Source organism: Condylura cristata, unplaced genomic scaffold (genome assembly GCF_000260355.1).
Source record: "Condylura cristata isolate star-nosed mole 26May11 unplaced genomic scaffold, ConCri1.0 scaffold00014, whole genome shotgun sequence".
NCBI classification, from domain to species: Eukaryota; Metazoa; Chordata; class Mammalia; order Eulipotyphla; family Talpidae; genus Condylura; species Condylura cristata.
In genome coordinates, this window is record NW_004567115.1 from 41588762 (window position 1) to 41611757 (window position 22996).

The following is a 22996-nucleotide window of genomic DNA, read 5'->3' on the forward strand; positions in this document are numbered from 1 at the left end:
AGTATGTTTCACTCAATCTGCCTGTTCTGCTCCCCACTCTCTCTCTGGTGAATCCTCTCACTACCCCTGCACCTTTCACCCGTACCCCAGTACTGTATGCATAAATAAATAAATCTTTAAAAAAGAAAAAAGAAGAGAGTGGTTTAAGAGTCTAAGAAGTTCAACAATGATGATGAGCACACAGGTCAGCTGCATAGGCGAGTGATGGCAGTGGTTAGCATCACTGAGGTCTGAGATCCTGTGATGTTGACTATGGAAGTCAAGGATGAAGCCAGAATGTCAAGTATTACTGCCACGCTTAAGATCAGTTTAATTTCTTTCAGGTGTTTGCGCTATAAATCAGGATTGAAAGACTGTGCAGGGCAGACATGGCCAAAGTAGGCAGTTTATGTAAAGTGCTACTGATTAGACTGTGCGACTGTGCTTGCCTCTTTTCCCCAAGGTTATTTGTTATTTTAATGTTACACCTTACATCTTTAATATTGCACCTTAACATTACAACAGCATCTGCATAAAAGACCTAATTAGGCAGGTAAGGCCTTTTCACAGTGCCTCCCAGTGGGGTTTCCTCCTTACCTGTCCTCACAGCATTGCGGGCCTGGTTGACTGTCATTTGCCCACTCATGTGCAGCAAGACCTTAGCCTGGGGACTGGTCTGGATGTGAGCTGCTGATACCACGGCCGTGGGGACCACATTGGAATTCCCAGCCATACCATTTCCCTGGAGCTTCTGAGTAGGCCCTGCTGCCGTGGAAGAAGTGACCATGGTCACCCCACGCCCCGTCTGGCCAGCAGTAGACATGGGGACTTTAGTTTGAGAAGCATTTGTCACTGCTCTGCCAAGACAGAAACAGAAAGCCCAATCCATCAGCAAAATGGAAGACAGGACAATTAGATGCAAGAAAAATGACTCAGAGTTTTAAGACAGAACATTTAAAGAAATGAATGGAATTATTTTTACAAACTCTAAGAACAGCAAATGCAAAGTCATGACCCTGAGGCACAGAAAAGTCTTGAAATGTTTTCTGAGTCATAGAAAAATCACACAGCAAACTCTGCTCAAGAATAAACAGTGATGGGGTTCAGTTTTCCATAACAAGTTCCAACATCTGCACTGAATTTAAGTTCCTGGATGGATTCCCCTGCTCCATCTACCAAAGATGCCAGGTTCGCTACCTGATAATATCCACATTTCTTTAGCTCTGCTCATTTTCTGCCCTACACCTTGGTGTCCCCAGTTCTCTATCACCCAAGTGCCTGTGTACCTGATGCACGACAAGCACATGCATATGTATCCACACTTGAATGTCCTCTTGCTTCTCTTGCCAAATTTTAATCTCACTTATGTTTCATGAACCCACAGGACCCTGTCATCTCAAGAAGCCTGGCCTGAGGCTCAGGTTTAAGACCTTATGATTCTGGTTCATGTGGATTATCTTCCTTCTATGACTTTCGATTACAAAAGGCAGTGTATTATTTTTTAAAACCCTCCTTATTAAATACTCCAGACTCAAGGACTTAACTGGCTGATTTTACTGAAAATAGGTTCAGGGTAATTTTGTGCAATGTGTTTTTTCTGATATTCTAAATTTATTTAAGCAACAATTCCATGTCATGACTTTCTGTGCAGAATATTTCACTAATTTGAATATCATTATTTCCCATGATGAAAAACAGAATTTACTGGAAGCAACCTTCCCTCCAGAGATCTTTAAAAAATTTATGTTTGAATCTTAATGAAAATGTTTTCTTTCATTAAGTTCCCTTTCTGTTTTTGTTGGGTTTATTTCCCTTCGTTGTTTGTTTTTCTTCCAGGAAGGGCTTATCTGCCAACTTCTGGAAGAACTGGATCCTGAAAGTAGATTTTAACATATACAGAAAAGAAGGTTTGTATTGATCAAAATCTGCAAGTCAAATTAAAGCTAGCATTCTGTCACCATCTGCAACAATAATGATTTTCATTTGATTAGGCTGCTGGCCAACCTATAAATCAAGACCGACAGCTGACAAACATGTCGGTTCATTAAGCCATTCATTTAAAATCATAAAATCAGGGGGCTTGAGGAATATTTCACTCAGTTAAACCTGGACTATTTATTAAGAGCACAGCAGTTGAAACTAGGCCTCCCTCAGCAATGATACCATCACAGTTCTTTTCTTTGAGTTCCCAGGGCTAATTTCCTCAATAACCAGGAAGTGGACAATCTTAAATAAAGAAAATGTTGTGTATCAAAAGCTCTTCCTATGACACAATACTTGAGTTTCTCAACTTGATGATATTTTTGGTCAGATACTCCTTTCGGTGAGAGGCTGTCCTGTGTATTGTAGGATGTTTAGCAGCATCCAAAACTTCTACCCACCAGATGCCAACAGCATCCCTCCCCACCACCCCAAAGTGACATAGTGTGTGCAAGCTTTGTTTAATTCCTCTGAGAGCAAAATTACCCTCAGTTGAGAAGGATGAAGGATCTATGTCATATCTGAGGCATTTTACTTCTGATCATATTACAGAAATTAATTGCCATAATTCAGAGGTAATCATTAAGCTAATAGAATGACTAGAGAACAGACCATCTGGGTTCACACACTTTTTCGCTGTGTGATTTCTGGCAAGTGATTTATCGTCTCTGAGCCTCCATTTCCTCATCTATTAAGTGGAAATAATAATAGTTACTGCATTAATGAATTGTTTAAGACTCAAGAGTTAACATGTGTGGCAAATTTAGAAATCTACCTGCCTGGCATATAGTAAGTATTCTATAAACATAGAAGTATCAGTAATATAGCTTTTGTTTATATTGAACACTTCACTTTTGGTTTTTTAGCAGAAAAATATTGAAAATGATAGAACTAAGACTTCTCACATATAATTTAAAACAAATCAACTCAAAACCCAGCACATTTTATTGGCAGAAACTTACAATTTCACATATATCCATGTGAAAGGCAAGCTAAGGATTTTAGGGTTAGAAGGGATTTCAGCAAATACAGACATGGACTTTTTAAAGGTTGGCCATGTAACCAGAAACTATAATGAGAAAGGAACCTGGGTAGGTTGAAACTTATGCAAAGAATAAAGCTTCTGTTAGGAACTTAGTAAACCACTTATCCAAAATCATACCTTGTGACTGGTGCCACATAATTGCCAGGAAAAACCCCGATCTTGCTGGTATGCATTGATGTCCCCTTGAACCAGCCATCTTGGCAACGCTCAAACACTAAAAACATCTCCCCCTTTCTCAGTTCTAGTTCATCTTCTTTCCGGGGAGTGTATGGATAGATAGCAACATATCTAAAATAGAAAGAATATTTGATTCCAGAGTGGCTAAGATGCTCCAAATGCTTTGCTGGTACAAATTCTTGAATATTTTGCACAAATATAAACTGAGTATAATTCTGTAATGTGGAAGTAGCACTCTAACTGAAGAGGTTTGCCATCTACATTGAAAAGGCAGAGACCTTCCAGATTAAGGACTGCCAACCGGTCCTCCTGGTGTGAAGGTGACTATCCCACCAAATGGTATTCATGGGGTGTGAAAGAATTAATGCAGCTTCCCAGAGTGCCTCACTTGCTGCAGGGGATTAGGAACCCACTGGGAAAATTGAGCTCTTCAAATGGCACTTGTTAGACTTGGGAAATAGCCCTAAATGAGGACATATGGTGTGAAATCCCCCTGGGAAGCACAAGAATCCGCCTTTGCGCTGAACCCAGCAGCTTGACTGCACCTGTTTCTGTACGCTCTGTCAGGAAAAATGTTGAATTTCATAAAGTCAAACAGAACGAGAGCTCAGATCACAGAGAGCGCAAAGTCGCTTTACAATGCTAGGTGATTGTGCCATTAACATAGGGAAACCAGGCTCACTAACCAGCAGTTTTTATCAATAACTGTATTGACACAATGCAGCACCCATAAAGCTCCAGCTGTCTTTTACCAACAGCAAAGTCTGAACAAGACAATTTGACTGGTGGATACTTATAGGTGGGGAGTTTACAGCTTTCACATACATAGTCCAGCTAGCTGCAATTTGTATGGAATGCCCACCCGACCCCTTAGTCCAAACGCAAGGAGTAAAAACGAAGACCAAACACTCAAACAGGAGTCATACAAAAAGGCAGCTCCATGCATATATAATGTTATGCAACAGCAAATAGCTATGTCTCCCCGACCTAGCCAAGGCCTTCACTGAGCAGGACAGTGTACCGGGGGGCTCATGTATGAGACCCATTTCATTTCAGCAGCCTCCTGATTACATGTGTGGTTGGGTAGGTGTTTGTGGAACACAAACCATTCTGGTGAGCCATAAGCCTGTCACCAGCTCCTATCAGAAAGGGGTTTCTCTACCTCTGCTGTTGGCCACAGCTTGAAATGAATGTATAAGCACTAATAAATGTCATTCCTTCCTCTACTTACACACTGGGGCGAGTCTGAGGCCGTAAATGTGCAATCTGGTCAGAGGGTCCTGCCGTGGGCCTGGGTCCCATTCCAGCAGCAGCAGCAGCAGCAGCAGCAACAGCAGCGGCAGCAGCAGCAGCACCTGGTGGTGTGGCGGCCAGGAGAGGGGGCGGAGGAAGAGGAGGGTTCATAGCCTGGCATAGAAAGATGGAAAAAGAAGGAACAAGAAATAGATTTACATCTTTTATGGGAAACAAGAGGAGAAAGAAATCAGAAATCTGCGGGAAAAGTCTTCAACGGACTCTTCACAGAGCACAACCAGCAGCCTACACTTTATGTAAGCCCCCTTTAAAAATAACAACTCGGTCTCCTTGGTGGTGCAGCGGGCTAAAGCACAGAGCTAAGGAGCTTTAAAAAAAGCCACTTCCTCACGAGTTCGATCCCTGACCGGGAGGTGACCCATATGGTGCTGGAGACCTCTCCTGACCTACCCACTGCTCCCCTCAGCAGTGAGCTTCATCAGTCTGCCTGTTCTGTTCCCCACTCTGTCTCTGATGAATCCTCTCACTGCCCTTGCATCTCTGGCCTGTACCCCAGTTCTGTATGCATGAATAACTAAAGCTTTAAAAAAAAAAAACAAACTCATCTCTTTGTTCACCTTTATTGTTTTAAAGCCACACCAACCTTTTCAGGAAACAGGTATGTAATCACACTTGGGAAGATGAAAGAAAGAACAAAACAACCGCATTCAATTTAAAGATTAATAAATCTTTAAGTACTGACTTGGATAAGAACCCCAATGTCTTTAAATGCCTTTTGAGGGTATAAGCTAAAATGCCACACTGCTTGCTAGGAATTAATTCGTGATCGTTTCTGTAACCTGAAACTTAAACACAACACAAAACAATTCAGCTGCACCATATCTCAAACTATTCCTTCTAAAGAAAATTTCCTTTGATGCCTGATCTCCAAAAAGCCCAAACAATAGCAAACCACAATCACGGAGCTATTGTTGCCACTTCTGCTTTTCTTGACTCTGCCAGCCTTTGAAATTTAGCACTATCGAGGTTGGTAATCTTTAACAAGTACACTAGCGAAAAGCTGCTGGTTCCTCTACGGGCACAGACTAATGGTGTTCTGCCAACAGGAGTCCATGCCTTTTGAAAATCAATGGAGCAATTGTTACCTTCTGATCTATAAACCCCAGATAATTCTATAGGGTCTGTATACTGAAACTCCTAGGAAAACACACATACAAAGACCTGTCTGAACCCCCACCTCGCCTTCCCCAAATCTTTGAACCACTAGATGTAAGAACCAAATCAAAAGAGAAATAAGGAGATTTAAGAATGCACCTCGCATAAATGGCTCCTCTCACCAGCATATGAAGAAGAAAATCCAAAGATACTGAAATATATTTCAGATGTCATTTTTTTATTATAAAAAACGGAATCGCATTAACATTTACCTCACCTACTTATTAATGTTTATAAACCAGTAGGAAAAAAAATTCAAACTTCTAGACATATGTTGTACTGTTTCCCACATGAATTTCTTGCTGAGGTGACTTTCAAGAATTATTCCCACACTGCAGCTAAAGCTGTGGCAGAACATTTGGTACAGAAATAAATGAGGCATGAAGCTGCTTACAGAGTGCTAACTGGACAAGGCAGAGGTCAGTTCAAACAGAACTTCACGAATGTTCTCACATTCCCCACAGAAAACGTGGGACATTAGGGTTGGGTACAGCCCTGGCGTTTGCATGGAATGGATGAGGCCTTCAAAACCCTTAACCAGGACAAGGTTCGTTCATTTAGTTAGGTCTCCTCCCAGTGACAAAGTAGACAGAAGTAATGATAATCCTAGGCAAATGTGGCTTGAACAGATCATGGGTAATAATACATCATCCCTTCACAGGCAAGAGCATAAAACGAGACTGCATAGAACAATATACGGAGACTCTAAAACTACCACTTACTAATTCCCATTTAAATCTCCCTAAGCTGGGGCCCTCCCTGGAGGCACAACTGGTTAAAGCACAGCGCTATGAAGTTAGCTGCAGCTGCTTCTTCATGAGTTCGATCCCTGGCCAGGGAGGTACCCACATGGCATGGTAGACCTCTCCTGACCTGCTCGCTGCTCCCTTCAGCAGTGTACTTCGTGAAAAAGCTGGAAGCTGGGAAGTAGCTTTAGGAGGAAGAAAAAGGAAAAAAAAAAAAAAAACAACTTTCTAAGCCCAGTTTCAAAACAGCAAGGCTGTGGGAAGGCAGAGGACATGACACGAGATCAACAGGGAGCCAACAATAACCACTCCTCCTCCAAGCGATTTAAAATAGAACCAGAGGCCCAGAATCACAAATGTCCATTTCCTCTCAGTAGAATTCTATTTTCAAGAAGAAAGAAAATTAAAATTGTTACATCTTAACTTCATTAAAACAGAGGCTGTACTAAACTGACCCAAAAAGGGGGGGGGGGGAATCAACAATGGACCAGATAAAGACATTAAAGACATTTCACATTTTGTTAACAAAATGAAAAAAAAAATTACCTCTTATAATTAAAAATCTAGTGAACAAACATTTTGTATATTTTTACAGATTAAGTCTGTAGACATTTAAGACAGGGCATAAAGGGGGATAATTCTGAAAGATCCAAAGGTTGTATTTGAGAGAAAATACAGTTATGGCTTTCTTTTAATGATTCAAACACTACTCTTAATTGGGCAATTTTTTCCTCAATCCTGTGCTGCATATCTTTGTATAAAGATAAGCCTATGTATATTCTTAGATGCATAAGCCCACAAAGGCCAAGTGAGAAAGTCTGATTAAAATCAGATTCCTAGATGTTGCTGGGCCCTGTGGGGTCAGTAAAATGATAGGGCTCTGGTGAGTTCCAGGCTGTGACAAAATAGGAAGTTCTGTGGGTTGCTTTATAAACAACCTAAACTGAAATAATCTGGTGATGTGGAAGTTCAAAAGGTAATCCACTGTGTGTTGTGCTTCAGGCAGTCTGCTATCCTGCAAGACCTGAAATTTCTACAAAGCAAACCACAGCCTTTCATTCACCCGGAGCTGACCTGGAGACCTGCCTATTATTTCCAAGCCCAGGCCAGTTCAGGGACTGGAGGCCAAGATGCCTCTCTACCAGCAACAAAACTCATGTGTAGGCTTCCTAGAAGTATAGGTCACATTTTGTTGACAATATTTTGACAAATATTGTCAATCTGTCCATCAGTATTGACAAATACAATTTTGTGAGCTTGGTATTATTCAGATCAAAATACTGTATTTAAATGCCATTTGTAATAGGTCCTGCATACTAAATTATTAGGGGCTCATCACTAACTGTTTTTTTTTTTTTTTTCCTGATATTCATTAAAACTGAGCTTTGGCCCTCCCTGGTGGTGTAGTGGGTTAAAAGCACATCACTAAGAAGCGAAAGCCACTTCAGCATGAGTTCGATCCCTGCCCCGGAGGTGACCCACATGGCGTGGCAGACCTCTCCTGACCCACCCATGCTCCCCTCAGCAGTGTGCTTCATTGATCTGCCTGTTCTGCTCCCCTCTCGTCTCTGTTGAGGCCTCTCACTGCCCCTGCACCTCTGGCCTACACCCCAGTTCTGTAGCATAAATAAATAAATCTTTAAAAAAAAAAAAAAAAAAAAAACTGAGCTTCTATAGACTCAGAACTTTTGTGGCAATGATATCAGGAAAGAATTACCACTCTGAATAACGTTTTACCATTTCTGAAGTGAAAGAAGTGCCAATTCTGAACAATACCTGGCTTTAAAACAACCTAGGAGTTGCCTACTCATGTGAAATGAGCTCATCTTTCATATGCAGGTTCTGTTCCCCTGACCCTGTACTCCTGAAAGAAGAGGCAGCTGTGTACTGTAGAAGCATGGCACTGCAGGCAGAAAGATGGAGAGTCCAGGCCGGCTTAGCCTTTTTCGGCAGCCTTGATTTCCCTCCTTTGATAGTGAGCACCAGACAGCTATGATCTCTGGTGGGCTGGGTTCCACCTATTTCTACACTGTGAGTGAAGAGCTCAAGCACGTGGGTGGGGAGCTCTTCTCTGATGCTCTCTCCTCCTTCTTTGCCTTTCATGCAATCAGTCTGGACGTGGTGAGTCTGCATCTGGTCAAGGATCAGGGACAAGATCCATTAAGTCTTAAGTCTGGGCTGAGGGCTGCAGGCCAGTCTGACAGCTGCTCAGGGCCTATGTTCAACCAACAAGCAAGGCTTCATTTTCTTTCCAAGTACTCTTCCGTGTGCCTGTCCCTCCCACAATTCCCAAAGTAAAAAAAGAAACTGGCAGAATGGACTCTGGGCCTTTCTGGGTGCCTGAGGCAAATACCATTCAATATTCCCCAAACACACCATTTCTTTCTAAACATCTGATTTACTATCAACCCACTTTCAACCTTACACCTCAACTTCTCTGTAGTCACTCCATCTGTGCCATGATTTCAGATGCTCACGCACTGTGTAGTCCTGCTCACCTCAAGTCAATTGTTAACTGTTTCAGCAGCATTACCATTTGCATACAGGAGTATTTATGCAATTATTTGAGTATTTTGCCTCATTTTTAATGAAAATGAGCAGAAAGCAGAAAAATGGAAATGCTGATCCTAGTGATTAAAAGATAAAGATGGAAAGTAGTGAGTCTTTTGTTTCAACAGGATGCACATGGGAATTAAGCTAGCCAACTGTGGATACAGCTTTGAAGAAAAAAAACCTGACAAATACATAAAAAATGCTAGAAACAGAGGATCAGAAGATTACATGTAAAGGAGAGGATGTAATTATGGATTTGCTAATTTTAAAAGATCTCTCTGGGAATGGAAACTCCCTTATAAATTGTAGAATCACTGCTCCACGTTTCATTTATAGAAGAGATACCCATATAGTTAACAGACTTTGTATAAATGATATAAGGTCCCTATGCTGCAATATACCATTCTGTGAAATGGGGTTATAGACACAGTTAGGGAGGCCGGTTTTTCCACTCAGGGAGCATGGCAGAAGCGCAATAAATGGAAGTTATTGTTTTTCCTCTTGAGACAGTGAAATCAGAGACCATCTAATCAACTATGTGTTGCAGGCACCTAGCTTTGCAGCCAGAAGATATCCAACTATTAGCAGTGTTTCTTGCTTCACCCTCCCTAGTACAATACAAGAAGGACGAAGAGGTCTCAGTTCCCAAGATGTAAGTCTTCTCTGTTTGAAATTTTGGCTCAGTCCGATTTTCAGACGTCCTGTCGATTCTAATGTTTCATGTCTTTCTAAACGGCTGATTTCCTAACAATGCACTTTCAATCCTCCATCAACTTCTCGATCAGTATTTCCGTGCACTGACTGCAGATACATGTATACTGGCCGAAGAGGGAGAGTTATTTCTATCTTTCTAACTAACAAGGTCAGCAGTCTCATCCTCTATGTCCCAGACACTTCCAAACCTGCCAACAGCAAAAGTTCTGCTTATTAGCTTCCACCAGAGGCTAATAACGGGTCAGTTACATACTGGCTCTTCTGAGGACCTCAAATCATTTAATTTTGCTTCTTTAACATGCTCCTGTGTGTCTGTGTTTGTCAATTATTTTTTAGTTAGGGTCACATTTTTCAAATGCAATCTGTTTATAAGTTGGCAAAAGGCTGTATTTGACCTTATGTGACGTGGCAACCTTGTGACATCTTGCAGCTGAGGAATTCTCAACTGGTATAGAGACTCAGGGACTACTAATCACATGTTTTAAAAGTTCTCCTGTCATCCTGCAGAAGATACAAAGTTAAGGCCAATACAATCCCCCCCCCCATAAAATTAGTTAAAAAAATCTTCACTGCTATAAATAGTTGGATGTCTGAATGCCAGTTTGGTTCCTAATATGATATATTTACCATTTAAATGTTCATGGTGCATATTATATATAATATGGTTATGCCTCTTGAGATGGTGTTTATATATTATATATAATATTCACCATGTGTGAAATGTATGACACAAGATGAGCATAACTTCATTCTGTATAAAAGATTAAAGAGTCTCAATTCGTGAAGAAAGCAGCAGAAATAATTTCCATTTCCTATTTTTCTGGTGGCATTTATTACTTGCAAATCCATACACACCACGAAAAGCCTGGTGTCCTTCCCGCTAAGCTGCACACCTCGGCCTCCAAAGTGCTCCAAGTCAAGGAAACATTTTAAATTTGTAAGATGCAGAGGGCATGTACTACTGAAAATTTTTTCCACTTAAACCTAATGTGCTAAACCCAAAACATTTCTGCCAAACTACCAGGGACTTTGGGATCTAGACGGCTCCTGGGATGACAGACAAGCCTGTTTATAATTAGTTTTTCATTGAATGGAATTGGCACAGTAGACACATCATTTAATAACCTTCTTCTTGCTTAACATGCAGGGGTTCTCCTATAATCCTAGGATGAAATGGTTGCATGTAAATTAACTTTTGTATATTCATGCTCTCTTGTGACCTGCTCCATTGATTTGACCTGGAATATGCCTCCAGCTAAGAGCAACTGGCCATTTACTATATTGTAAAATTTTCAATTCACAAGGGCTGAAACTCAGCCAACTCTATGTCTTCTCCACTAATTAATTTTTCTAAGATCAAGAAAGTCGGTCTTTTTCCCCCTTAAGAAATCAAATTAGAATTTTTCCAAACAAAGTAGTCTTTAAAAATGGAACTACCAACTGGTGGTATATATGGGGAGGTGAAGGGATGGAAGGAAAGGAAAACAATCCTTAGAGACTAGAGGGCAGAATGACTGTGGGATCTGGCTCTGGTCAAAACACCGGGGCTAATAGAATGTCCTGGAAACCACATTTCAATAAAAGTTCACTGAATTTCATCTTTTCCCCAGATGAACCAATGCAACTTCTCTTCCTTCACCAAACAGCTGTACTATCAAGGAAACTGTAATCATTCTGGGAACTTTTAAAACAAAAAGAAAATAATAACTTTGAAACAGAACATTATTAGCTTTCATTTAAATACAGGACATACTTTATAAAGTTTCCAAAAACCTAAGTCAAGCTGGGTCTTAACACTGCATTTATTTATACCCTGTCTTGTTTCAAAGTCAGTTTTCAATTATATGTAAAATGTATCAAGACAAAATAAATACCAAATTTTTTTGAAATGAGGACAATACAACTAAATGGAGCCAACATTTTGAGTATATGATCTGAGGTCCTTGCCGGAGGGGCTCTAAGCATACTAGCTGAGAAAAACAGAAACTTTACAACACATATAAATTCGGCAAGCTAAAAACAAACCAGCTGCTTAGCCCCACGGTTCCTGGTAGAGAGAACAGAGAAAACCACAATGAAAAGAACCAGGCCCCTCAAGGCATTCTGAGAGTAACTCAGGGGGACATGTCCTAGGGCCATCTGAGCATGGCAAAGGCCAAGAGTGAAATGAGTAATTGGCCTCCCTCTTCACATTCTCGGCATGGTGCTGCCTCTGCAAAGCAGACACTGCTAGCCTCATTTTGTAGGTGGAACTACTGTGGCTTAAAGAGGCTGAATGACCTTTTGTGGAATTAGTACAGCCAAGTGGCTGAAGCGGGCTTCAAATCCAGGTCCATGCCCCATCATCAGGCCATAGTTTTTCTGAGAGCACCATACACAAGCCAAAATCTGTAAATTAATTTCCACAGGTGGAGATCTGATTTAGGGATTGTTTCTATCCCCATGCAACTCGGCACTGGAAGAAACAGCTGATAGTCAAAGTCATGGTATTGCCTGGATGAGAGAGGTCTGTCTCACAATTGCTGGTCCCCTGGCCTGCAACTTTAGACTACTGTGTTTCTGCTACTGAAGGTTACACTTGCTTGTTTTTCCCCTTTTAATTTGCTCTCCACAGGTGTCTTCATATCCATCTCACCTGGCTGCCCTATTCTCTCAACTCTCCCCACCCCTGACTTGGCTGTTTTATAGCCATTAGTGTTTAGGGTTAACCAGCATAATCTGAGGAGCCTTCCCTGGCAGCAGCTAGAGTAATTACACTTACATGACCAGACAGCCAGACTGAAGGTGAATGGTAAATCTAGAGATTTGGACTCAACTTATATGACTCAAGGTAAACCATTTAGCTTTGGGGATCCCAGTTTTCTCATATATGTTTCTCTAAATGTGTCTTTGGCAGGGATAATCAAGGTCAAGAAACTCAAAAGAAATAAAGGTTAAGGCTTCAGGAACTCAGACTGAACGTTAAAGAAAAGTATTTTATAGAGCTTTTCTAATAGCATCAGGCCACAGTCACCAGTCAACATTATGCATTTCAATTTTTTTTGAAAGATTAACAGAGATAATAGGTGATTGATAGAGATCCATCCCACCCTGCAAATGTCAAGATGAACTGCCGGTGTTAGGAGTTGGTATGTGCCAGATTAATGTATGAAATATCTAAGAGACAAATAGAGATGGAAGAATCCATACTCACTCCAAGGGCAGCTGTGTAGGGGGCATCTGATGGGAAAGTGAACGAGGGACCAGTTGTCACTGGGCTGCTTGGGGGTGGGGTCACGATTAACCCGGTGGTACTTATGTGAACCTGCCAAGAAAAACAGAAGTTAACAAAAAGAAGCCTACACTTAATGTCACAGATGATACCACCTAAATCTTGGGATGGCAGGTCACAATTAAAAAATATGTAGCTTCTATTATTTTGGAAGGCTAAATCCCTTTTGGTTTACTCAAGCCAAATTTACAGATGACTTAATTGCCTTAAACACTCGGGAGTCATGTCATAAATCCTAGACACTACCAACTTTTATATATAGAATTCAAATGCTGCTGGTTTTCACCATAACACGTCGCCCCATTTGGGATCCTACCTTGAACCAAACTGACCTTTCAGACAATTAAACTGCCGCTCTACTAGCCAACAAACCCTCTCCCTCCAGGCCCTGTTGAGGTGGTCTGTGGCTGAATGCTAACCTGAGTACTCATCAGTGTGTTAAATCTATGTGAACTGTTTAAGGTATTTTGCTATTTTTAGGATCATCTTTCATGACTTCTACCAATTAAAACACTGCTGCCTAGACATGCTAATAGCAGGTAATTATTTATAAAGTCTTTAAAGGAACAATGTCAAGCAAAATTAGCTGTTTTCAAAGATGTGTTTTCCAGTCAAGATTATTTTACTAGGAAAAAAGTGAGTTATTCATGTCGTTTCACAGCCTGTGTTTGGTGACAGGATCACTTTCACTCAGGTCCAGCTGCAAGATGTGGGAGTGTTCGTGCTACAGAAGTAGTGGTATTGGTTCCCACTATTACTGGAATGTGGTTGGCTGGTACCTTGTTTCCCCAAGGACATAATGCCACACAAAAACGATGGATATTGTGTAATAAAAACTTTATCCCAAACATAGTTTCCTCAATTCCCATAAGTTAAGAGAAAGATTATCGGAATAAAGAAAAGCTCTGAGATTAGTTCCCAGGGGGCTTGAAAAGGCTTTCAGTTTCCTACTGGATTAGTCCCTGCCAAGGCCGGGGATAAACAGCATCACAATTTATTTTCACAAATACATCTGCTATACATGGAATCCACATTCTTTTAAATGCCAACTGTACCTGCCAGCCCTAGACTGGCTGAATTGATAGCCTGAACCTACCCAGATCCAAGAGTGCCACTAACAAGAGTTTCTCCCCAAGCCTTCATTCTCTGTCTCTTCAACGAACCAGTCTATTTCCAATCAATTTCTAATAAGCAGCACACTGGTTTTTCATGTTAGGCTAAAACCCAAAGGCTTTTAGCTACTTTACCAATAAACTTGTATATAAATACACTCCACAGATATCTGTAAGTCAGCACCACATAAAAGAGGTAGTCTTTCTCAGATGGTACAATGAAGCCACTGCAAAGTACGCAACTACAGCCAAGGAACCTTTGGGAAAGCCAAACACCTACAATCCAATACATGCCCTTGAGTCTGATCCTAAAATACATACCTCACTATTGACTGCCGCTTATTTTCAAGCCCCAGGCGGGGAGTCAGGGTAGTTAACTGCTAATGAGAACATGGCCAAAGACAAGTGGCCAGCAGGGTCCCTAAGGGTGCTGCCAGCACAGACGTGGGAGGAGGCACCCAACAGGGAGAGGCCTGCAGGCACCAACACCCAGGCCCATCTCTAGCACTGGAAAAAAGGAAGCTACTAGAATTCATCAGAGACTGACTACACACAGAACAGGAAGTAGAAGTCCACTGCCTACAGAAAGCATATCGGGGCAGATACTCTGAACAGGCACAACCTGACTTTCTGAGCTCATCATTTTCTCCTATCTCATTGCACAGCAACTTGGCCTCCTCTACAGGGCTGTGGGGCAGAGTGGGGGTGAGGAAGGTAGAGATTTGGGGAAAGCAAATGGGAGTGAGTGATGGATCTTCAAAACAAAAAATGCCATAAAAACACTTTCTATTATGAATCACACCTTTCGTTGGCAGAGGCCAAATAATATGGGTGTGGTCAGAGGTGCGGCCAACGTCATGTGCTTTTCAAGATATCAGTCGGGCCATCTGTGCACGTTGGCTCTGGAGGAGCACCTGCTCACCAAGGCTGTAATACTCTTCCAATACTTGGGTTGAAAGCCTTCGCTCAACAGTCACCAAGTACAGTCGCAAGCGCGTCCTTTGCTCCATCCTGCTATCCATGTTCCCATGCTGGTGCCTAGAACTTGGACACGGTGAAATCTCCAAGGGCCAGTTAGCAAACTGACGTGCCATGTGGTGCAAGGGGGAAGCAGAGGGTGCTACCCACCAGCGCAGCACTGCCTGTCTGCAGATTTTACCCAAATAAGAGCATCAACCAAGCCTAGTTAAGGAAAGAGAGAAATCAGACCAACAGCAAGAGAGGCCTTCGGCAACATGCTTAGTCAAACGTGATGGGCTCTTGACGGGCGGGAGAGGAGGAGAGCCCTATTTTAAACAGCCTCAGCACTTCTCACCTCCTCCTCCACCATGGTTAGGAGCGTGTTTGCCTCTCCCATATGCCACAGGCACTCACTGCTGTATTGTGGACTGTGGTTCCCTCCAATGTACACAGTCCCTCAACAAGTAGTGTTTTCTGTAAACCTAAGCTGGAGAAAGCAGGCAGCACTTCAAACAGCTCCCATCCTCTTTTAGAAATAACTTCTCCCTGAGGCAACACGTTCCCCGCTGAACACAGAAGAAACTGGAATATGGGAGGAGGGGAGGGCTGGGTGAAGGGAAGACTGTTTTAAAGGACACACAAAGAGCCTTGTTTCCTAAGCCACTCACCCTACAACAAAAATAGCTCTACTTTTATAGCCTTCATTCCCAGCCCTGTTGTGGCGGCGTCAGACAAGCTGACACCTGACTGCCGGGTTCCCGACATAAGATAGATGCAAACACCCAGTGATCCTCCTTCCTCTAATTTTCTCTCTGCCAAAAGATAACTAACTACCCATTCTTCTAATGCCATTCCCACTCTGAGTTGCCACAATTCTCAGCCGAAGCTTAACTTTTCATTTCAAGGAAGCATCATTATGGAAATACTACTAGATTGCAAAATAAAAAATACAGTGAAGAGTCCTCTGGACGCCATCAGAACCTTATTCAAAAGTCTTCATTTTTGAGCCCTCCCAGAGTAACCCCACTTGGCATTTGTCACCCCAATCTATAATCCACGTCTAATTAGTTGCATGTCCAACAACATGGTTGTGCTCTCCACTCATTTTCCCAGTCACGTTTTCATTCAACAAATACTAGAGTGCTTATTAGCCTGCCATCTGAGATGTCTCAGCAAACAAAACAAAGACCCTGCCTCCTCATCAGACTCATGATCTAATGGTTGGTGTGTGTGTGTCTCCTGTTTCCCTTATAAGGTCGAAAATTGCAAGGTTCTGCCACCTACAAATGCAAAGGAGCCTCAATCCCATTCAGAAGATGAATGCACTTTCACTCACAACATGCAGTATGAACCTAAAAGAGCAGGGCCAAGTAAATGAGGTTACAAGAAAATTTTCAATAAAACTGGGAGAAAAATACCAAAAACTCTGTTGTACATTCTTATTCTATGGTCAAAACAGCCACCCAAACTGTAAAATTCTTCAGGACCAGGACCACAAGTTTGTTTCTTTTCCTTTTTTAAAGAGAAATAAATATATTTTTATATTAAAAAAAACATAGCTATATTGTAGAGTAGACTGTAAAGTCGACATGGATCTGAAACATGCAGATTCTGGGAAGAAATTTCTTCTTCTTCTTCTTTGTTAGAGATTTATTTACTTATGCATACAAGAACTGGGATACAGGCCAGAGGTTTGAAGGTGTGAGGACTCACCAGAAACAGCGGGGAGCAGAACAAACAGATCTACTGAAATTTACTGCTAAGGGAGCAGCGGGCAGGTCAGGAGAAGTCTGTTGTACCATGTGGGTCACTTCCCTGGCAGGGATTGAACTCATGCTGCAGTAGCTAGGGACAGTTTCATAGAGCTCTGCTTTAATCCACTGTGCCACCAGGGAGGTTCTAGGGGAGGAATTTCTTCCTCATGGAGCAGACTGCTTTGGATTAGGCTCTGTGATCATTAGGTTGTTACCTAATTGGCTAATTCCACAGAACTGTGACTCAGGCAGAGCCACAGGGAGGCTCATCTTGCAGTCAGAATTAAGGTCTAATGTAGGCAAGTCCTGTACCTTACTCATTGTAGTATATACACAGTGCCTTAAAGGGTCTAATATTAAGGCACTTAATAAATGTTTGCCAAATGAAGCATGAATGTTCCCAATCATCTCATATATATTTTCATTAGCATACGATTAATAAATAGCTAATTTTTAAGATAATCCAAAGTGATAATGCACTTTGACTTAAAGTTTAAATTTAAAAAGTTCTAATGTTGGGGCCTCCCTGGTGGCACAGGGGTTAAAGTCTCAGCACCATCAAGTTATCGCCAGCCACTGCAACAAGAGTCCAATCCCTGCCCTGGAGGTGACCCACATAGTGCAACAGATTTCTCCTGACCTGCCTGCTGCGCCTCAGCAGTGTATTTCAGTACATCCACCTGTTTTGCTCCCCACTCTGTCTCTGGTGAATCCTCTCACCCTTGAGCCACTGGCCTGGACCCCAGCTCCAGTATGCATAGTCAATAAGTCTCTTTTTAAAAGAAGTTCTAACTACAATTAAATGTTTCTCCCAGCCTTGTCCCCCACATTCAGATAGGAAGCCTAAACGTCAGGCAGAGGCAGGCAAGCGCAAGCTCAGTGAGTTCTGAGCATAGCACCTTGAGGTTGACAAGCTCTCCCACAGTACCTTTGTGAGAATGTTCTGGAATACTGAGCGACTGCTTGGGGAAACTGGTAAGTCAATCTAAATCACCTTATAATTTCTCATCTTTCCTTTGAGAATGACTAAGTGACTTTGGGGTCTTATTTGCCACTTAGTTTCCTACCCCCTTTTCCACTTATAAAATGAAGACAGACTTGGCTGCCCAGAAAAGCTACTGTCTGCTGAGGACTTGATTAGACAATGCCGTTCAGCTAGAACAAATATGCTTCCTGGTGAAGATCCCTGTGAGTGGCCCAGCTCTGTCCACACTCTGGGAAGGTTTACCTGAGAAGGGGCACTGCAGGAGAGGCCAGACAGCTCGCTGATGCGAGCGGCAGCTGTGGGATTGCTGGAGCTGATGAGCACAGGAGGGCTGATCTCCATGGAGTGGCGGTGCTGGGAGGCCTGGGAGGACTTGCTGGCCATGGTGAGGGACGTGAAGGAGTGTCGCTTTTTGGTGTTCTTCTTGGTGTCCGAGTGCTTTGGGGCAGTGCTGCTCTGGGCTGCTGCTGAGGTGCATTCTCCAGCATCGACTCCTGGCACAGGAGGTTTATCCCACTCGATCAGTTGCTTGGCAGCCGAGTTAAACTGCAAGCCAACAGACACAAGAGGGTTAGCAGTACTCAAGGGCGCCCTAAGATTTAGTTTTAGTACACTCACATCTAAAGGTTAACATCATCACTTCAGATTTGGAAAAACAGGCAAGGAAATATCTATACTCCAGATGTCTTTCCCCTGACACTGGGAAATCACTGTATCTGTCATAGATAGGGGTTAAATCAAGAATAAACAATGCCAAGGTAAGACTGACAAAGTTAAGAAAGTTTTTTCCCAAGAGTTTTCAGAATGTCAATTTTTAAAATCTGCCAGTAACAAATGGAGGTTAATTTCAGTTCACTGATGAAAGTTAGAGAAGAACAGGTACATCTCGATGAATGAATATTCTTGCTCAATGAAAGGCTAGGTAGGGCCCTCCCTGGTGGTACAAGGGGTTAAAACGCAGCACTGTGAAGCTATCAGCAGCCACTACAGCATGAGTTCAATTCCTGGCCAGGGAGCTGACCACAGCACAGCAGACCTCTCCTGATCCTCCCACTGTTCCCCTCAGTAGTGTATTTCAGTCCATCTGGTTGTTCTGCTCCCCACTCTGTCTCTGATGAATCCTTTCACTTCCTACATCTTTGGCCTATATACCCCAGGTCTCCTATGCATAAATAAATCTTTAAAAAAAAAAAAAGTCTGGGTATTTGTTCAAAGCACAACTGAATAGTGAAGAGGTAACTTTGGGGTCTGGCAAAAATGATCAAGAAAGATGAATGAAACTATTAAGTGTTAACTTATGAACTATCTTACCAATTAACCTCCTGCCTCTATGTATATTAAGGGACCCTCACAAAACACGTGTAGAAACATAATTTTTGACATGACATTGGATCAGTTATTTTCCTATGTGCTTACATCCTAAATCATAATAGGGTAAAATATTTGAACTTGAATTTATGAATATATCTATATCTTGAAAAGTTGTCTGAGCATAAGAAGTGAGGGTACAGGGCCACCCAGGGTCGAAAGCTGTTCACTGAGTAACAGCACCAGCAAAAAAGGAAGAATACTTTTTTTTGTTTTCCTTAAGCTGCAAAAAATATATAGTTCAAAAGCATTTCAGTGATACGAAGCTGCATATAATGTACCTAGATACTGTAAACACTGAAAAACAGTGAGCTTATAGTTTAACCTCACATTAAAAAAAAAAAAAACAACTGCGATAGAAGTCAATTTTTAAACAGTTTTTAGGTGCTTTTAGTACTTTAAGATAATTAAAGGATAACAAAAATTTTCCCATCTCAGCACTGCATGCTCAGCATTTCACAAACATTTTCAGATAAAAGAACCACCACCCAAAGCTATTTCCCACCCACCTAAACAGCTGGGATCCTGTCTTCTTTATATGAGAATGTCCTATGGAAGAACAGAATTACTGCAGCTCAATTCTTAACAAGTGAACTTGCACAGTGGCTGCACACAAAGCTGTATTAATTGCAGCTCAGTAGCTGGTGCTTGTATAAATGACTGCAAATTGATTAACAATTTGTTCCTGGGATCTCCAGGGACTCCAATTCATCTGATCTGTCTGATCTATAATTTGTAGGGCACATCTTTGTCGACCACGAGCATACCTTTCCTTCCAAGTTCAAGGGTATTTTTTCTGCATGATAAACTTGCAGAAATAACAGGCAGCAATGCCACTGAATATTGTGCCAGAGACAGGAGGAAAAGGATCATCAAGACTATGTGTAAAAGGTGTTTAGGGATAAAGAAATGACGTGCCATTAATGGGTGGTCTTACTTATACACTAAAATGGTATTATACCAGGACATCCAGAATGTACAAATATACCTAGTCTACCTGTCCTACCTCCTGGGTTGTTCCCTAGAGAATCAAGGGTCCAAAGTAAGAGAGGTAATGTTTTATTACTAAAACATTAGAGTTCAATTTAGAGTTCCAATAAAGTAAATGAACTCCACAGCCTGAATGTATGGAATATGAAATCAAAGTTGACAGAAGAGCTACAATGTTGCCTTCAACATAAACTTATCACCCCACTAAGATCAAAGACCAGCTTGCCCAGCAAGGCCAGAGAAAAAGAAGTCCTTATTCCAGTGTAAGTTCATTTAGACCCCAAGGTAAAAATCCTCAAAAGCATGGCCTAACCAGCATGCTGTAATCCAAATGATTAATTCTGCTTTTCTTGCAAATGAACTAGAAATAGGGATAGAGTTGAGAAAGTATCCTCCCGGTTTAGGTCAAAATGTGAATAAACAAAACTATTACAACTGCAGGATATCGTGGTTAAATTGATCCTGGGGTCAAACCTCAGGTTGTTACCCAAGTCTGTTCTAAAACAGCCCAAACATTACCATAGTCTAGTCACCACCCAAGCATCAGTCAATACTGTGTTACCATTTCAGGTTTCCATGTACTCTGCTCTGGTATTAATATCTTAATTAAATTACTGGTGTCTTCCTGTCTTTTCTGTATCACATACTGTCTGTTACAGTAAATATTCATTGACACCTGTTCTGTGGAAGGTAAAATGATAAATGCTGGAGTTCTACAGATGCCAAGAAATGGTCACTGCCATTAAGGACCGTATACACCGACACACAGAATAAGGACTTTCTGTAAGGTCTTATGTTTGGCTTCTTTCATCCAACAATGTTACTTGATGTTTTTAATATTGTTTCATGACTCAGTGGTTCTTTTCATTTAACTGATTTGTAATATTCCACTGTGTGGGTATACCACAGTTTATTTAACAATTCTAATTCTGACTTACATTTAAATTTCCCTCCCTTATGTATGCTCACTTCCCCTACCCTCCTTGTTCCCTTCCCCTTCTTTCCTATAGGTTTTGACTATTAAGAACAACGCTACCATCCATTATTGTGTCTTTTCGTACAGACGCATGAAACTGGAGAGAAGATACATATCTAGGAGTAGAATTGCTGTTCCGTGGGGTTGAAAAACTAGTCTACATGTAGAAGAACATGCATACAGGGAGACAGATTGTGGTGAGGGACAGCTGCAAAATATAAACTTAAGACCAGTAGCCTTAGTTTGACACAACCATTTACTCAATTTTGACCCTCAGAAAAACCACCTTATTGATACCTCTTCTGAATATAGCTTCCTCATCTATAAAATTAGGAAGCTGGAAGCCTATTTTTTGTCTCTTTTAGCTCTTTGTGCACTTCATTTTTACACATGGACAACAGCATTTGTTAGCATGATACTGTCATCTCTTAAAATTACTTCTGACTTTTCTGACGTAGCAGAGGCTTAGTATTCAGAAATACATTCCAAGGAAAATCATACAGTTAAGGCTATTTTGGTAGGGTCATTAGGTAAATCAGACATAAACTTAAAGAGGCTTTTGCTGTAAATATAAGTTAACCTTCAGTAACAACAGGAAAGAAAGGACCTGACAGCTTTGAATGGAATTTTGATAAAGTTCATTTATGAATGTTTGTTTGAGCTCAGTGGTGTAGGCTTTTCGTGACATTTATCTAACCATGACCTTTAAGTTTAGGAGTGCACTCATCACCTGCAAAATAAATTTGTATCCTAAAATACCTCCTTCCAAGCACTTGCTTAGGAATATTTGACACAAACTAGTTTGGATACAAGGTAGAATTTAGTACACTAGAGTTGAAAGCAGGGATTAATGGGACTTGTCTTAAAATTAACATCCTTTCTGGGGAAAACTGCAAATTTTAAAAGAACTATCCAAAGCAGAAATAAACATAATAAAGGATATACTTACAAAATCATAACAATAACTAGGCAACTTAAGTGATTTTGGTGGCAAACAATATACTGCAGACAGATGTTGGTTTATAAGGTTACACAATTGAAACCTATATAATGTTATAAACCAAAGCCACTCCAATCAAAAAAAAAAAAAAACAAACAATTTTTGTGTGTGTGATCCTCATCTTGCTAAAGAGATGGCCTTTTAAAAAGATGGGACACAACATTTTCTTTTTAAGCAAAATAAGGGTGAATGAGAACTAAGTGGAGTAATTACTATCTTCTATGAAGTCTAACAGATAAATCAATCTTTACCTTTCAAGCACTGAAAAAATACAAATAGGTTTGAGAGGAGAGGAGCCATGTATTATTAATGTAATACATTTTCACTACTACAAAAAGGATATGTACAGAACATTATAAAGAATGTAAGGCCTCAGCCAATTTACCACAACCCATTTCCAGGTGTGTCGATGTTCAACAGTTTAGAACATAGTCTTCCCAATATTTTCTATGCAGACACCTTAAAAATGCACCTATTTTATTAATTTCTAACATAAGTGAAGCCAAGGAGTACATGCTCTATGCATTCCTTAACGAACCTGGGGTACGGGACACCAACACATGTGTAGGCAAAGACCTTAGTAAGTAGACTCACAGCTCAAACCCAAGTTTTTCAGGGGTAAACTGTATTCTCTCCTCTACAGCTAGCTCATGAACACCCTTCTGTGCCATATAGCCAGGCTGCCAGAACAATATTCCACAGAACAGTGATGTCATCACTCAGCATCTCAGCACAGTGTGAACTCCTAAGAGTAAGACGGCTAGATGAAGGTGTATGCTTGAAACACTTTTTTAAAGGATAGCATCAAATTACACTCTAAAAGGTGGTCAATTTACATTTTTGAAGTAGAAATATATTGGACATTTAATGCTGTCGAAATTTAAGGTGTGTCCAACCGTGTATCAAAAAGTCCATTA

General features: G+C 41.2%; 1 protein-coding gene across 2 annotated transcripts in view; it reads right to left on the bottom strand.

Annotated features, from left to right (window-relative positions):
- Window positions 1-22996, bottom strand: part of SH3RF1 (SH3 domain containing ring finger 1) — a 151549-nt gene that overhangs the window by 20539 nt on the left and 108014 nt on the right. The window contains exons 4-8 of one of the 2 annotated variants that reach the window (XM_004682388.2): window positions 17989-18291; window positions 12857-12967; window positions 4413-4588; window positions 3122-3292; window positions 577-836 (exon numbers count right to left, since the gene is read on the bottom strand). In XM_004682388.2, coding sequence (XP_004682445.1) covers window positions 577-836; window positions 3122-3292; window positions 4413-4588; window positions 12857-12967; window positions 17989-18291 — 1021 coding nt within the window. The remainder of the gene's footprint in view (window positions 1-576; window positions 837-3121; window positions 3293-4412; window positions 4589-12856; window positions 12968-17988; window positions 18292-22996) is intronic. The other variant, XM_012724972.1, reaches the window with a different exon arrangement.